Genomic DNA, 17,979 nt, shown 5'->3' on the forward strand with positions numbered 1-17,979 from the left:
GAGATTGCATCTGCCTGTGCTGCCCAGGCTGACCTCTGACTCCTTGGCTTAAGTTATTCCCCTACCTCACTCAGCCTTTGTGGCAGCTGTCACCACGGGCACAAACTATTGAATGGTGCTGACATGCAGAAGTGCCACTTTTGTTGTTTCCCACCAGCGATCCCATATTCCAACCTAGCTTTTCCATTGAGTAGTCTCAGAAATACTGTTTGTTCTTTAGAAGTTCTGGCTTCCTGTAAATGTCCCTGTCACAGTGTCCTTCCTTGCCTTTTTCAGTGCCGTGTACAGGGTTATTCCAGGTCCTTGCTCTGCAGTTAAGTGTCTACTCCTCTCCCTATCCCCTTCTGTGGGGCTGACATCTTTTTCATTCTTTGCAGGGCCAAGGAGGCTGATCAGTTAAAGCAAGACTTGCAAGAAGCCCGAGAAGCAGAGCGAAGAGCCAAGCAGAAGCTCTTAGAAATCGCCACCAAGCCCACCTATCCAGTGAGCCTGGCCTCAGTCTGGCAGTTTTTGGCTGCTTTGGTCTGGCAGCTTTCTAGGAAAAGCCTCCAAATCCTTTAGTTTACCTCACAGTGCCTTTGGAGTGAAAAGCAAATTCAGGGCCCAGATAGGATCCTCCTAGTCTTCCATTTAGCTTTAGGATGACTAGTCAGTTACCTCTCTTGTTTCTTAGATAACCCTTTCCAGCTCTAGAGTGTTTACGACTATGCTATAGTCACTACCCTCAGGGGAATTTGCTGTCTAGCTCCCTGCTGTCAGCTAAACATAATCTTCAATTGTCGGTATATATTATATGCTACAGTGTGTAGCTCTGTGAAGGGACTGCCTGTACAACTCAGAGTGAATTACTGCTATGCCAGAACCAGCTGTCAACCTCGGTTTTGGGACGGGGGGGGGGGGGGGCTGACTTGTACTAAGTGGGATCATAAGTAGACATTGTTCCCCTTCCTTTCTTCTGTACATTCCACGCTGCAAACTTGTTCTCTATCCATATAATATCACCAATCCTGACAGATATGCCCAGATCACAGCCCAGCCTTGGAGGCAGGAAAGGCTTGGCATGACTGACTTCTGCAGAAGAGCAGCGTTCCCTGCTGGGCAGGGAAGAGAGGCTAGAACACTCTGGGTAAAGACAGAGTGTATTCACAGCACAGACACATAACCCATTCACACATATGCTGCACACACCCTGAGTAGTTGTGCACGTGACGAGCACACTGCACATTTGTACACTTGGAGCACTCACATGTGGCCCAGGTGCACTCAGGACACAGAGACATAAGAGCCCAGGGTTTGAATTGAGGGAGTGCGAGCGGTTTGCTATTGCCATGTGTCCTTGTTATTTATTCCTGGGCAACAGATAACCCCAAACACCATTGTTTGTCTCTTGGGCATTGTGTATTAAAGGCCCATGTCTTCTCTCAAGATCAGATGGTCACAGTCAGGTGACAGCTGGGATTGTGGTAGTCTGAACACTCACCTGGACTATGTACCTGAAATACCTGTGTCTAAAACAAACAGCCATTAGAGCAAACTTACAAAGTGCTCTTCCTTTTGCACTTTCCCTTAGCAGTGTCTCCCAGAGGCGAGCACGCCAGTTCCTTGATCATGTCAACGGGTGGGTTGTAACTCAGCCAGCCAGGCCCTAGACATGAGTTCTTAGTGTATCTCCTGTAGCAGTTTTGAACACAACTGCACTGAACAACCCTGAACAACACATTTTTGCACACAGATGTGACAGTTTTCCTAGACCCGTGAGGTCAGATACTCAGTTGTGCCACCTGCCAAAGAGGGTTTGTCAGTTTCTGCTCTCACTAAAAGGGTAACGTCTAGCGTTCTTCCTTTCTGAGAATTTTTCTGCGGGTTTTTTGTTTTTGTTTTGTTTGTTTGTTTGTTTGTTTTTTCTGGTTTTTTCGAGACAGTGTAGCCCTGGCTGTCCTGGAACTCACTCTGTAGACCAGGCTGGCCTCGAACTCAGAAATCCGCCTGCCTCTGCCTCCCAAGTGCTGGGATTAAAGGCGTGCGCCACCACTGCCCAGCTCTGAGAGTTTTTCTGAAGTATAAGGTAAATAGACCTGCCTAGATTATAACTGTCCAGCTTGATGAAGTGTCACAGAGCAGACTCTCTCATTTACCCAGAATTCAGCCCTGAAAACAGTGTATGTAGGACCTAGATACCCTGCTCAGGAGCACACTTGACACACACCATACATCCTCCCTTAGACCTCACTGCCATAAAGAAAGGCTGAGAGGTTCTGTTCCTTTCCAAACATTGTCCCAGACTCAGTAAAAGATCCTAGGAGGAAAAAAGACAGACCCAGGAGGGTTCTCTGCAGTGTGGAGCTGAGGAAAAGGCGGGGCAGCAGTATGCACATCATGCCAGAGAACTGCAGAGGGAATGAGCAGCTGTTTTGTCAGGGTAGAGGGTGAGAGGGCTCGAAGGGCTTTGCTGAGTGACTGGAAGAGTTGAGAACTTTGAAAGGGGAATGGACACCTTGCTGGGCTGCTATGACCTATACCTGCAGTCCTAGCACTCAGAAAGCTACCACAGAAGGCTCACCAGTTTGAGACCAGCTCCGGCCATGTGGCACATCCCTAATGTCACAGAAAATGACAGGGAAGGAGGAAGAGAGAGAAGAGTGGCAGGGAGGGAAAGAAAGGACACATGCTAAGTGTGGGATAATACATAGTACTGTTTATGATTTAGCAGGACAAATAATGAGGGACACTAGAGAGGTAGGTAGGGACTGTAGGTTAGGTGACCTTTTGTTGTGGAGTGAGAAGATCCTGAAAACAAGTCAGCTGGTTTCCCCTTTCAAGCACTCTTCTGGCTCTGTCTTCGGAATCTAAGCCCCTTCCATACGAGCAAAGCCTTTGTGACCCGAAGCCAGTCTCTTACCAGTCACCCCACAGGGTACTTGAGATGCCCAGTGCTTTGCATGGACCCTCTCTGCCCTGCCTACCAGCATGCCTCTTGCCTAGCACCTTTCTCCTTTGGCTCATTCACTGATCCCCAAGGAAGCTCTACCCTGGCAGATCCCTCTAACCTCATACGCCCTGTCCCTCCTCTGGCTCATGTTCATCTTACTTAACTATGAGGATTTACAAATACATCTGCTTCCTGAACAAGACTTTGATCTGCTTAGAGCCAGGAAACCTGTCTTCCTGTGTCTCAACTCCTAGCTCAGTGCCTAAATGAGCTTCCTAAATGAGAAGCTGAGTGAAAGTTTAGAAATGATGAGGTTTGAGGAGAGAAGGGTGACTTGTCTGATTGAGGTTGCTTTGGGACCACTTACCTGGCAGTATTGACTGTAGGGGTCTCTGTGCTGTGTAATTTAAGCATCTTAACAGGAGCTTTCTCACTGACAGCCCATGAACCCAATCCCACCACCACTGCCTCCTGACATACCGAGCTTCGACATGATTGGTGACAGCTTGTCATTCGACTTCAAGGATACGGACATGAAGCGACTTTCCATGGAGATAGAGAAGGAAAAGTATGTACGCTCTGTGGCCTGCTGGGTCAGCCATGAGCATGAGTGAGTGGATCTGGCCTAGAGTCCCAGGTCACGACAGCAGCCAGTCATTACCCCTGCAAAGGTTTGCTTTTGTCACCCACTGGAGAACAAAGTTTCTAATTAAAAATTAAAGACAACAGTCAGGGTCCCAGGATAAAACTAACACTTGATTAAGATGGTGTCCTGAAATTTATGTTTTAAACCTTGACTGAAAAATAGAACTGGCTTGTATTGAGTCCGGAGTTAAGACTGTTGTTCGCATAGTATTAAAATACAGTTTTCTTCTGGTCATGTTCTTTCTTTAGCAGTGGTTCTAGAACAAATGTAAAAGAAAAAATAATTCCTAGGCTGAGCAAAGCTGGCGGCCAGGGGAGACGAGTAATCCTATGCTGGTGACCCCGAGTCTGACTTCTGCCCAGCCAGGTCACAGCCACTTCCGTCACATGCTCTCCCTTCGCTGTGGACAGCAGAAGTGGAGCAGAGATGGAGAGGACGAGTCCCATTGTAGACGAAATCTTAAGTAAGATCACTCTCATTCTTGAGCAGGAGTGAAAAATAGTGCTACAGCTGGCAGAGATCACAGTGATGCCATGGATTGACACCTGTGACTCCATGTAGCTCCTTGGTGTTTGTCTCACTCACACTTAATTAACAAACATCCCACTGGAATCAAAAGCAGGGTTTAGAGACTGGGAATATAGCTTAGTTCATAGAGTGCTTGTCTAACATAGTGTAAGTCAGGCATGGTGGTATACACCAGTAATCTTACTACTCAAGAAATACAGGTAGGAGGATCAGAATTTCAAGATTATCTTCAGCTACGTAGCAGATTCACATCTGGCCGGGACTGCGATGAGGCCCAGACTCCAAAAAACATTTTAGTGTTGCAGTTATATAGAAGAAATAGACTTAGTTTGACGAGTTCATCCAGCCTGGCATAGCTGATGAGAAACAGGACAAGGATTGAAACCCCTTTCTCTCTTCTGGTCCTCTCAGAATAGCTCTCTGGAGGCCAGCATGAACCACTATGAACCAGGCTAACCTCCTTTGATCCCTCATACTGAGAACAGCTAAGAAGCTGACGATCCTGAGCTATTGCTCCGAGTGTCCGTCAGAGCTCCTTCTCACTGTCCAGATGTGCATGTTTATGTGGTTGTGATCAGCATAAGACCACATCCTGTACTGGGTCTTGGTTTTTTATAGTTTGTATTTTCTTACTGTTTCAGTGTGTTTGCCTATTATAACAAAATACCAGGGCCTGGAAAGCTTATAAACAATAGGAATTTACCTCTCATAGTTCAGGAAACTTGGAAATCCAAGATGAAGGAGGCATTGTGAGAATGTTCCTCCTGGTTTGCAGATGACAGCTTCTCACTGTGTGCTTTTGTGTGCCTGTGGCGTCTTCTATTATGAACTGATGACCTCCTCCCTCCCCAGGGCTGCAGCATGTGAGTGGAGGGGACACAGACACTCAGCCCGTGGCCCTTTTTCTGTGCAGGCTGGCAGAGCCCATCAGTGGCTGCAGTAATTCCTTCTAAATGTTTATATAGTAGTGTTACATAGTTTTCTGTTCATGCTCCTGTAGTTAAACACTTGAACCTCTTCAGGTGAAAGTGGATATCTATTTCTTCCCAATGGTGGCTGAGTGAGTGTCTGCCATCTTTTTCTGAAGGGTTTAGAATAAGTAGGAGAGTAGATTACTGGCAGGGACAGCCTGCTTCACTGCTTACGAAGGGTAGAAGCAGAGAGTATCTGGGGCTCAGGAGGCTTGTATGCTCTGATTTTTCATACAGAACCAAAAGCTGTCTGTGGCAGGGTTATTTGTAGAGCACTCTGAAAGTTTATACAGGGCTTTCTTCCTACACTTTATTTCTTCCTGACCTGTAATTATCATCCCAATTGAACTGATGGGGAAAGAGATTCATAGCAGTCAGTGGATAGCCCAAGCTCCCTTGGCTTCTGAGTGGCCAAGTTCAGGTGTGAAGTCCAGACTGCAGCTCCTGGCTGCCACTTTGGATAGCTTCCGTGTTACGGCTTACCTCTCCTGCCTCTGTGTGCCCAGCCATGACGCCTGGTTTCTTGTTGCATCAGAGTGGAGTACATGGAGAAGAGCAAGCACCTGCAGGAGCAGCTCAACGAGCTCAAGACGGAGATCGAGGCCTTGAAACTCAAAGAGCGGGAGACGGCCTTGGACGTCCTGCACAGCGAGACCTCAGACAGAGGTGGCCCCAGCAGCAAGCATAATACCATTAAAAAGGTACCTGAAATGTGAGGTTGGCATCTAGTTTCCTCAGGAGCCCTATCATTAAACTCTTGTCTATTGGCTTTCTTTTTTAACATGTACTTAGTTAAGGGAATTTTTCAACTCCTGACAGAAAGAGAATTTAATCTGCCAATGACCATGATGGAAGTGGAGCTTATGTTAAAAGCTCTGATGAGATGAATCCTTGTTCGAGGATGGGTTTTGATCTATCACTGAGAAATAAAGTGATTCTGTCTTTAAAGTCAAAGGGACTTATGCCCAAAGAGCTACCTCACGTAATAAGAACTCACAGGGAACTAGAGGCCTGTTGAGTGGAGTCCCTTCCAGTCTTTGTGTAAGACCATATTCTGAATCTCCAACTTCTTTCATACTTAAAAGGAAGTATATAGAAGAACCTTAATGTTTAGAAAGATGAGACTTATTTATGAGGCTCACAGAGTCCCATTTTTCTCTCCTGATATTTAGAGTTCTCATCATTTTCGGGGTTTAGAAGTTACTAAGTACTCATTATCAGCCCGAGAATGTGTAGATCTCAGATCTGGGCAAAGCAGAAAGATCTTCTGGGCAGGGAAAGCTCTGCTTTTAGCTGATCACCCCTATAAACAGGGGTTGTAAAGGGATTGGTGTGGCGGCACACGGTGGTAATGCTAGCATTCAGGAGGCAGAGGCAGGAGGATTGCAAGTTTAAGGCCAGGCTGGGCTACAGAATAAGGCCCTGACTCCCTTTCCTTGAGATTGGATGGTAGTTGATATAGTTAAGTTTCACTCTTTATTCCAGTGTGTAAAGCAGTCTCCACACTCAGGAGGCAGAGGCAGGTGGATTTTTGAGTTCGAGGCCAGCCTGGTCTACAAAATGAGTTCCAGGACAGCCAGGGATACAGAGAAACCCTGTCTCGAAAGAAAAAAAAAAAAAAAAAAGCAGTCTCCAGCTCAAGGACTGTCTCTGTTTTCAGTGATTAAGTTGTCACTGAACATCCTAAGAAGCCTAAGTCTCCCTGCCGACTCTGATGTATAGTTGGGAGTTCTACTTCTGCTTAGCCCTTCACAGTGGACAGCAAGTAGAGAAGGTATCACAGCACTCCGCACCCTCTTCCCTCTGGCTCCTGTTGTCCTCTGGGTTTCTTGTTTCAAACAAAATGGTTAAATGTCAGAGGGGAGTTTAAAACCAGGCATGGTGACCCACAGAACTCAGGAGGAGGAGGCAGGAGGATTAAAGGTCATTTTGGACTGCAACAAAAATTCATGTCCAGCCTGTGTTATATAAGACCCTGTCTCATAAAGGGGGCAGGGGAGATGGGGGTAAAGAGGAGGCTCTTAAGCTAAAATGTGATTGGGCTAGTGAGCCTGTCAGCCCCCTCATCCTGCCTCCTTGTCACCTGGCATCCTGAGCAGTCTCCTGTGCCACTGCTGCTGTGGAGAACTGGGCTCTCAGCTGAAAACCAGAGAGGCCACTGTTCAAACTGTTTCGCAGTACACTTGAGGTCACTGTCTCTATTTCTGAGCATTTTGCAAATGGCACATGTGGCATTTTGATTTCACAGGGTATGTCTTTGTTTTTTCATTTTATTTTGCTCATTTAGCCTCAAGCCCAAGGCAGAAGACCCATCTGCATTTGAGTCCTCACAGTAGGCTATTCCCAGGTATTCTGTCTGTGCTGCTAACCCATGCATGAGCTTGCCTGTCTCTGTCCTCGGGCCACGCAGAGCCCTCCTGAGGGCAGGGAAGCCTGGGGCCTGGCCACAGCATGCTTTGAGGGTGAGAGCAGCTGTCCACCCTGGGGGGGGTGCCCAGACCAGCCTCCAGGGCCTAGAAGACTGCCTCACTCTGAAGAGCATGCTGTGGGGCTGCAGGACCAGTTGCTTGGTTTACCTTATGTCACTGGTTGGGTTGGGGAAAGTCATGGCTCCCTTTCCAGTCAAATCTAAGTCCTTTGTCTTCTTGGTGGTATACTCCTTTGATAGATACCTCTAGCATGGAAGTGGGAATCAGTTCTGATGCTTTTAAGACTGATGCCTCTTGTTCAAGATCACTCCTATCCTGTAGCGGTACACTCTGCAGACTTATCACAGCTGGTAGCTTCTGGGTGTGGGTCACTCATTCTCATTTTTTCCTCAAGCCTTCTGTTCTCTGCACACCCCTTTTCTTTCCTAGGGCAGCAAACAGAACACTGGTGCATCTTTAAGCCAGTTGCAGTGAGTTGGCTGTCCCATGGCTGCTCTAAAGGCCACTTTGGCTTCTGTCCCCCTACCGCATGGAAGGAGCGATGCATGGACAGGCTCATCTGCAACTGTCCCATTGCAGACACCCAGGAGATGAGTTAGCAGCATTTGTGTTGAGTCAACTAATTAAAGCCTTACAGATTATTCTTTCAATATGCCCAGGCAGTACAAGATTATCATGCCTAATACTTAAATGTTACGGTCCTTCCATTACTGCTTGATCCCCAGTCATACCCATGTCAGCATGCCTCTGACACTTCTGACAAAGGAATAGGCTATGTCCTTAGCATCCTCACTGCAGTCAGGTAAAGAAACTCTGAGCCTTCTGCCCAGGACATTTCTGTTTGCTCAGTGTCCCACAGAAGGTTAGCTGTGAAGTCCCAGGTACATCTTTCATCAGGTAAATGAGTTCGCAGAGGCCCCAGGAGAGCCTGCCTGAGTGAATGCACTTCTTTTTTCAGCTTCATGCCCACTTTGGTTCTGCTACCCTGACATCATGCAGTGTGTGCTCTAAACGGGACATTGGAAAGGTGAATCTCTGCCCACGTGGTGACCCAAGTGGATCTGTGGTGCTTCGTGCACTCTGGTCAGTGCAGGGCACACGGAAAACCTTGCTGTGTCTTACCTCATGCATCAGATGCTCCCTGCGTATAATTAGGCAATTTCATTACAATGTGGGTTCATCTTTTGTTGTGTGATATAGAAGGTTTGTATTCTTCAGGGACCTAAGTTTGATCGTCAGTCCTCACGGAGTTGTTATAGACGAGAGGTTTCCTCTTTAGTCATCTTTGTATTGTTTCTAGACCTAGTGCCTCATCATGCCAAGTGCCCAATGACAGATTGAGTACACAGTGCGGGGTCTGTAAGTTTGTATTACCCAGTGGCATCACAGCCAGCTTAGTCTATGATTTTCCCTTAGTGATAAGGTCATCTACCAACACACCTCTCACTGCATGGCCCAATCATCAAGTAGTGAGTGACTGTATTTGGAAACATTTGTTTGTTTGTTTGTTCATTCATTCACTCACATGAATGCCTTAATGTGATAGTTGTTTTCAAAACAGATTGCTAAGCTGTATTTAATTAAGAATTCTGATAACCAAGGTTACTAAAAGCAAGAACTTGTCTTTCAATATGATGCAAGTTCCTCTCAGCAATTTTAAACTAAATACTGGTGGATTTCGCTGTCTGAGGAATGTTTCATTTACTTAGGTAGTGGCGGTCTCTATGGCTAGTGGCCAGTGCTCATGACTGATGGTTACCTTCCTGTGTAGAGGTGGCTCTCAAGTCATTCCCACCACTGTCTGAACCATTGCTAGCCTAGCAGAAAAGTGTCCCTTCTGGCTTTGGAAGTGTGTGTATCTATTGGTCAAGGGAGGAGCTCCATTTTGACATTGGGGATGAGAGATTGCTTAGAGAGGGTTTCTCTTGCTGTGAAGAGACTCCATGACCATGGCAATTCATAGGAAGCATTTAATTGGGGCTGGCTTACTTTCAGAGGTTTAGTTTAGTTCATAATCATTGTAGCAGGAAGCATGGTGATACACAGGCAGACATGGTGCCGGAGATGTACCTGAGAGTTGTACATTTCAGAAGACAGTACTGGGCCTGGCTTGAGCATTTAAAACTCTAAATGCCTACCCCCAGTGACATACTTCCTCCAACAAGGCCAACTTCCTCCTAATGCCAGATTCTCTGGAATCAGAGTCACAGATGGTTGTGACCCACCGTGTGGGTGCTGGGAATTGAACCCTGGTCTTCTGGAAAAGCAACCAGTATTCTTAAGCACTGAGCCATCTCTCCAGCCTTTGATTTTTTTGCTTTCTTAGGAGACAAAATTCTTAGCTAGGTGGTGATGGCACACACCTTTAAACTCAGCATCCCAGAGGCAGGGGCAGGCAGATCTTTGGGGGTGGGTGGGCAGGGTATGAATGAGAACTCTTACCTGTAAAGAATTAATCATGGATAAATCAAGCCTGGTAATAGCTCACATCTATAAACCAACTTCTTAAGAAACTGAGGCAAGAGGACCACAAGTTCAAGGACAGCATTAGTAACAGAGCAGGATAAGGAAAGGGGACAGTGGAAGAGTGCTTGCTAGCATGCATGAGGCCGTGCATTAGATCCCAGCAGAACAGGCATCAGAAACATTCTGCCACGCGCAGTGCCTGAGCAAGTGTCAGGACTTGGCTAGGACTATACAGTGAGACCCTGTCTCAAATCCTCCACCTCCCTCCTCCTCCTTCTCCTCTCTCCCACCCCCAGGATTGTTGTGAGGTTAAATGAAGGAAGTCACGTGAGACACTTAGTGCATAGTGAGGGTTTAACGACATGAAAAGCATGATGAGGGAGGAAGGAGGAATCATGGGCTGCGCTACCTGGCTTTAAGCCTACAACTGGCAGTGAGCATTAGGTGTGTTGAGTGACATGATGGAAGTGAAAAAACTAGCTTTTCTGGCTCCTCCAGTTCACTTTGGACCTGCAAGGTAATGGGTTTTTGTTTTTGTTGTTGTTATGCTTTTTTTTTTTCTCCTGCTGATCTGATGTCCCTACATTTTCCACTTTTCCCAGTTGGTGATCAGTACAGCTGGTGTGGCAGGACAGTCAGCAAGCTGCTCTGGGGAACCAGGATTGGCTTCATTCTCAGGGGGAGTGACACATGTTCCCTGCATCTGAGCCCTGAGTTACAGAGTGAACCCAGCAATCCAGCTGAGTGAGCACACAGGGCTCACTTCAGAGTTTGCACTTCAGAGCCGTGGTGTGCTGGTGACAGTGATAGCCAGGTGTGAGTTAGCTCAGCCACCATACTCTAGAGGTGAAAACATCTTGGAGCAGGCACACTTCAGGACCATCCTGTCATTCTCTCAAGGTTCTTTAATTGTTTATTTTTACTTTTTATGCATCGGTGTTTTGGTTCCATGTATGTCTGTTGAGGGCATCGATCCCCTAGAACTGGAGTTACAGTTGTGAGCTGCCATGTGGATGTGTGCTGGGAATTGAGCCCCAGCCCTCTGGGGGAACAGCCACCACTCTTAATCGCAGAGGCATCTCTCCAGACCTCCCTCAACATTGTTAATTCAGTCAAGAGCCAGCCAACAGTCATCACTTTCCTGCTATAACCTCCAGCAGAGCAGAGGGTTTCAACGGATGGGAAATTTTTTTTTTTTTTAAGATTTATTTATTATATGACACTGTAGCTGTCTTCAGACACTCCAGAAGAGGGCATCAGATTTCATTACGGATGGTTGTGAGCCACCATGTGGTTGCTGGGATTTGAACTCCGGACCTTTGGAAGAGCAGTCGGGTGCTCTTACCCACTGAGCCATCTCACCAGCCCCAACGGATGGGAAATTATGAGGGTTGTGGAGGAGCAGGAGAGGCAGAGCTTTGACGTTCATGGGGAGCCTGGCTGCCTCTCCTGGATCAGGAAGACAGAAAAGTCTAATGTCATCTTCAATTTCTGGAGAGTCCCCTTGGAGATTCAGGGCTTGTGAAATGAAATAGAATATCTCGGGCACCTGGAGGAGTGATAAATCACAGGGACTCACTGAATATGCCTGAAAGGTATCTTCCTCAATTAAAACAAGTAACCAGGGCCTCCCTGGTTACCTCTAGTGTGCATGGCCAGTCTCAGAGATTGCTGCGAAAAAGTTTAATGCACAGTTCATTGTCTTCATTGTAAACCTGTGGGCTGAGTGACCCTGACTGCTTTAGAAATCAGGCATTATCTGATATGACATTCTCAGTCCTGACATAAAAGCCAGCATACTGGCTCCCCAGATTCCAAGACCATTCTTTATTGCAGTAGGGGAAGAGGAGGAGAGGACTGGGGTGGGAGCAGCAGTGAGGCCAGATGTGAGCACAGAACACCCAGAAGGAACTACATTGATCCAGGACCCTTTCAGATCCCAGGCTCCATGGAAGCACACGGAAGCCTTAAGAGCTGGTCTGTTTTGTTGTTTTGTCTTTTGAGACAGGATTTCTCTGTGTAGCCCTGGCTATCCTGGAACTCACTCTGTAGGCCAGGCTGGCCTTGAACTCACAGAGATCCACTTGCCTCTCCCTCCTGAGTGCTGGGGTTAAAAGTCATGATCACCACTCCTGGCATGAGAGCTGGTCTGAAAAGAGGTCCTCTTCGGGCTGAAGTGATGGCTCAGCATTGAAGAGTACTGACTGCTGGTTCAGAGGACCCAGATTTGTTTTCCAGCACCTACATGGTGGCTCAAAACCATCTGTAACCACAGCTCCAGAAGGTAGGACATCCTCTTCAGACTTCCTTGGGCACCAGGCACATATATAGTACAAAGACACACATACAGGCTAAACATTCATATATGTCAAGTAAGATTTAAAGAGAGAGTCCTTTTCTTGGTTGCCATCCTGTGGGCTCACTCCGAAAAGCCATTCCTAACACATATGAGTTTCCAAGGGTCCTGTGGCTGCTGAGGGCTCTGGGTTTCTTGCTCTTTTCTGGTAGATCCAGCTAGAAGGGTCAGCCAGCCACTGTCTCACACTACAGGGTGAGGAAGCTTTCCACTGCAAAGAGTTTTGCTTTGGGAAGTGTTGCGCCTGTAAGCCCTGCCTTGTGGCCTAGATGTTTTATGGCCATTTGAAAGTGCCTGTGGCCATTATTGGGCCTTATTTGATGCAGTAAAACATTCCATTTGGCCCCTTGGCTCTGAAGATATGTTTCATTTCAGCACAGCGCTCCCAGGGCACCTGATTTGTTGCTGCAACAGTGGGAGGGAAAAGCTGGGATGCAAACTCATTCTGCAGGCTCCAGGTTCTGTTCTTATGAGACTTGCTGTGATTTCTCTTTGGAGATTGGCAGTTTAAAAGAAGCATCAGTATATATCCGAACCTTTCTTAAGGCCCAGAGTGCTTGGTAGATCACATTTGGCCTCCACCTGCCCAGTGAGGTGAATCAGGCCGATGAGTTCATTTGTTAGGTGGAAGAACGGTAACAATAGACCCTTCCAGCATCCTAGGGCAGCAGAGACACAGGCAGACATTTGTAGGCACGGTGCTGCCGCATTAGGTCCCTAAGGATTAATACAGATCGATTCCCTGTAGATTTCCTGGGCAAATTTCCCCATAAAGGAATTGGATTTGTTTATTGGCATGGAGTTGCCCTCTCATTTCACTTCTGTTTAGGGATATGCATGTGGACCGCTCTCTATGCACGCATCATGAAGACTGCATTTGGGTGCAAGACATTACTACCAAGACTACAGGAAGCTTAACGTGCTCAGCTTATAGTGGTGCCTCCCTTTGTTGGCGCTTCCACCTTGGCTCCGTGCAGCTTTAGGAGGGGGTAAATGTTTATTGTACCCCAAACAAAGATCATGTTGAGTTTGCTGGTGCTGGCTCTAACTGTCACCTTTCTGCTCCGGAGTCTGCTTGTTCCCTGCAGATCCTCGTGCCAGAGAATCTGCATGTCCTTTTCTATCTCCACCCTCCCCCGCTCCTCCATTTTCAATATGTACTGGTGACGAGGAAGTATAACATGATTTTAGGGCTTGCATTTCAATTCCACTGCATTTTTATGGGACAAGCTGAGTCTCAGCACTGGGAGTTATTAGGTTAGTATCTAAAATGGGTTTGGCACTGTGGGTCTTATTATTTAAAATGAACTAGGCAGCCCCCTCCCACCTGCATCTTCTCCCTGGGGATGAGTGGATTGAGGCGAGGCCCCCAGGGATTAGTGTAAGGAATCCTGGTGCCCTGATTAGTTTTGTTCTTTCAGCTTAACTGTAGAGCTGCTTTTCTCCCCACTGACAACCAAAGTGGTGCTGTCCTGTCCGCCTCTCCACTCCCTTTTGCATTAGGACAAGATTGTCACAATACAGCCTTGTGAATCAATTTCCTTTCTGTGCTGATGAAAGTGTAATTCATTCTTAATCAAGCAGCCTTGCTGCTGCAGGATTCATGCTGGAATATATTTTGTTACCCTTCTATCACTCTGGGAAAATGTTCCCCCAAAAGGACTTTTGGAGGAGAGATGGGGAGAGTCAGCAGTCTGCCATCTCACAGTGGGTTTTCCAGCAGGGGGCGCTCTTGGAGTCAATGTTGGAAGCACCCTAGTAGTTAGACTCCAAAGTCCTAGGCCATCAGATGGCAACACTGGTCATAGGTACCTTCTGGACTTGTGGCCCGCCAGCCCCGGAGCTGTTTCCCAGGAGCATCCTGATGGAGTCCATGTCTTACAGTGAGCAGGAGACAGCTCAGTCTGCAGATCCACGCACCGAGAGAGATGAGCGCAAACCAGCTGGGTGGCAGGGCCTTTCTGAAGGCTTTTGTTGTTGCTTTGTTTTGTTTGAAACAGGGTGGCCTGAGACTCAACGATCTTTCTGTCTTTACCTTTCTAGTGCTGATATTTAAAGGTTCCCTCCAGCATATCTGGCAAATCTCTTTTTCTTCTTATATTTAGTTTATTTGCAGTGATGGGAATTGAACCGTAGGCCTTGTACATGCTAGACAAGTGCTGACCACTGACCCAGCCCCATTTTTTTTTTTAGGACAGTGTGTCTACTGTCTAACCTTGGATGAACAATTTAGAATGCACCCGTCTCAGCCTCCTTAATGCTGGAATTATAGGCATGTGCCTGCCTTAGCTTCTTGTCTTTTGTTCATTTGTTTGGTTTGGTATTTAAAATAGGGCCTTGCTGTGTAGTTCTGGCTGGCCTGGCATTCTCTATGCCAGCCTGGCCTCAAACCTGCTGTACTATGCTGCCTCTGCCTCCCAAGTACTGGGAATGCAGGTATGTAGGCCTGTCCTATTATGGAAACAGATGTATCTCCCAAATCCAAACTTGTTTAGATTTGCTGGTTTGTCCATTTTTGTCATTTAATGCATAGTTTGGGGAGCAGGGAGCAGAGGGCTTGCTTTACTAAATGGCTTCTGTCCTCCCTTCTACAGCCTGGTCATTTGTGGCTAGGAGGAAAGGAGGGTCTTCCAGGGGCTGTCTGTATATGCTGAGGAGGGAAGGAAGGTCAGAGGCCCTTATGATTAAAACAAAGCCACATAGATCTGCTGCAGAGAAAGAAAAGGAAGTTGGTCTCTTCAGATTAGAGTTGGATTAGTGACAGCCTCGAACAGCAGGCTCATTCAAGAGAGAACTGAATTCCTCCTGTATTATTCACAGGGCTGGTTCTAATCAGATGTGAAGAGACAGCTGGAAGAGAGCAGCAGGTCAGCCTAGTGCCTAGTGAGGAGGCTGCATGTTCTTTTAGTCATCTTTCGGGAGGAAGCTGGCAGGAACCCATTGGATTGAGCACTCTGAGCAGGTTCCTCGTGGCTTCTAGCCTTCCCAGAGGAGCAAGGCCTGACTGTCCAGATGCCTGTGTTGACCTTGTCTGGATCCAATGTGAGTTTTGAAGGTCTATGCATAGCAGAGTGTAGCAAAGTGGCCACTGGTCAGCATGAGCTCAGCTAGCTTGTTCATGGATTCAGGTAGGGACACCAGACCTAGGCAGGCCCCAGAATTGGCCCAGCATGGTACATGGGGCCTGGTGGCATCTCCATGTCATGAGCATGTCAGTCTCACTGCCTGATGGAATACAGGACTCTCCTTGTCCAGTCTAGCCTCCCAGGTATCTTAGTGGTGTGAGCAGAGCCTGCACTCAACATTAAAGGAGTCTGCCTCCACAGCCACAGGGGTACCGTACCCCACATTCAGATGATGCAGCTTCACAGCCAAAAACACACGTGAACAAACACTTTGAGATTCTGCACCTCACAATTAAGGGATCCACCTCCATAACCAAAGGGTGCACGTGAACATCGTGGCTGGGATTCTTTTAGAGACTGGGCTCTTTGGTTGGTTGGGTTTTTTTGAGACAGGGTTTCTCTGTATAGCCCTGGCTGTCTTGGAACTCACTCTGTAGAGCAGGCTGGCTCTACAGTGAGATCCGCCTGCCTCTGCCTCCCAAGTGCTGGCATTAAAGGTATGCACTACCATGCCCCACCCCCTCGCTGAGGCTGGAATCTTAGTGGAATTGTCTCCATAGCACTCTCTGCATCTTACAGAGGCGTTGCTGTGCTGTGTGCATAGAGATCCAGTCCTGTCACTGGGCAACAGGGCAGCCCAAGTGTTGTGGGCTCGTGGATATAAGTCTCTCATAAGAAACCCAGGGCGTTTGTTGAAGGGCTCACCATGTTCCACTTTCTCTAAGCCTGAGAGTTCCTTTCATGGGTACCTCCTGCTTTTGAAACTCTAAGTGTGGAAAGCAGCCTTCTAGAATGATCCTTGCCTATATCAGAGACAACAGGTGGAAATAGATCCCATGGGTCAGCTTCCCCACAGAGTGCCTAGCCAGGAGCACACACGGCCAACAGAATCGAGGAGCAGTGCCCGAGACGAGAGCTTGGGCTCTGAAATGCCTCCGTTGTGGGGCTCAGCGGGTACCTTGAGTGCATACTAAAAAAGGAAGCTCAAGGTTTCTCTCCAAATACCCTTGAATCACTGTCTGCCTCCCTCCTGCATGAGCTCTGCCCTCCAGTCCTGCCAGGAGGAGGGCATTTGATGTCTTAAGATAAAGGATGCTGCTGAGGGAGCAGTCAGAGGTGGCCACTGGAAGCATTCCAGCAGTGGGAAGTGAGCACACACTATAAATCCCTCAGACTTTGGGTTCTCTGATGGAATTAGAAGAACTGCCGAGAACTGCTTGGTAAGGGCATAAGGTAGGATAGTCTCTCAGGCTTCCCTTTGAACTGGGAGGGGACCATAGGAGGCTCTCAGCTACCCTATACAGTGGATTTATGAGCCTTGGGGCCCCTGAAATGCCACTCTCCTGCATAATCTCAGCCTGTACTTCCCTCTGCACTGAGGACAGACCCCCTTCTGGTAAGAGAAGAGATCATCTCTCCTTGCAGTGGAGCACTGGTGAGATTCTGATAGGAGCATCTTTGCACCCTAACAAGCTCATGCTTGAGTACCTGGAATTGGATGTTGCCAAAACCCTCCCCAAGCACCTTGAGGGGACAGCCAACATGCTTGGGTAGTGGATCCAGGAATTCTTGGAGCCAACATTGTTGAAACAGGCAAGAGACTTTCAGAGGCCCCCATTGCCTGGGCGTCCTGCCTGGGGAAGTAGCCAGGCCTCTCAGGTCACTGTCTATCCTGACTCAGAGGCTGGCACAGTGCATGGCCCTTCTGCCTGAATCTTATCCTAACCAGGACTGTTTCCCCTAGGCGGGGTTTGATGCCACCGTTAGGAATGATACCTGATGAGCCCTTGGCGTGAACCAAGTGGGCGTCTAGCATTTTCTCTGCCACCCTATGAGAAAGTGCTGCGTCACCCCGTGTCACCGTTGGTTTATGTTACGCTGTGCCAACATTTCACTGAAAGTGGCTATGGGTATGTCCTGTCCCTGCCTGCAGGCTCCTTATCCCAAGAAACCTCCTGAGGTTGTCCCAGAACTGTGGGGACACCTTTGGATTCAAACCCTTCCCGGAGAGGATTTTGGTCCTAGATCTCTGGTGCCATCTTCTCCTTTACTACCCTTGGTCCCCATCATCACAAAGCACACCCCCACTGGCCCCTCTCTGCTGCTACTGAAGGAGAGACCCAGCCAAATGCAGTTCCCGTCTGGAGGGTGTTTGCCTCTCTCCATTCCTGGCAGAACAAGGCTTCCATGGAGCTTCTGGAATTGATTCTGCCGAAGAAAACAGCTCAGATGCCTCCTTGCATTCAGCTTGTTAGTCAGGAACTTCAAGGCCAAAAGATTTGGCAGGATTTAAAGAGTCGACTCTCAAGCTGTCTCGTTTTGAGCACACTAATGCTGCCTGTCTTTTGATGGTAAAGTGGGCTCACAGTCTCCCTCTCCTGCCCTTTGTAGAGCTTTGGTAAGTACTGTAGACTTTTCAGAATCAGAGACTACCAAAGGTCCAGAGCAGCTAGCCTGTCCCATTGCTTTCCACCAGAGGAGTGAGGTTCAGAGACAGCAGGGGTGTTTACTGAGGCCACACAGCGAGCC

General features: G+C 47.8%; 1 protein-coding gene across 2 annotated transcripts in view; it reads left to right on the forward strand.

Annotated features, from left to right (window-relative positions):
* Nf2 (NF2, moesin-ezrin-radixin like (MERLIN) tumor suppressor) overlaps window positions 1–17,979 on the forward strand; it is an 84,064-nt gene that overhangs the window by 64,515 nt on the left and 1,570 nt on the right. The window contains exons 13-16 of one of the 2 annotated variants that reach the window (XM_021178374.3): window positions 378–483; window positions 3,370–3,497; window positions 5,610–5,775; window positions 7,362–7,421. In XM_021178374.3, coding sequence (XP_021034033.1) covers window positions 378–483; window positions 3,370–3,497; window positions 5,610–5,775; window positions 7,362–7,397 — 436 coding nt within the window. In that variant the 3' untranslated portion in view covers window positions 7,398–7,421. The remainder of the gene's footprint in view (window positions 1–377; window positions 484–3,369; window positions 3,498–5,609; window positions 5,776–7,361; window positions 7,422–17,979) is intronic. The other variant, XM_021178373.3, reaches the window with a different exon arrangement.

The sequence above is a fragment of the Mus caroli genome, unplaced genomic scaffold (assembly GCF_978045245.1).
Source record: "Mus caroli unplaced genomic scaffold, Mus_caroli_1 scaffold_13, whole genome shotgun sequence".
NCBI classification, from domain to species: Eukaryota; Metazoa; Chordata; class Mammalia; order Rodentia; family Muridae; genus Mus; species Mus caroli.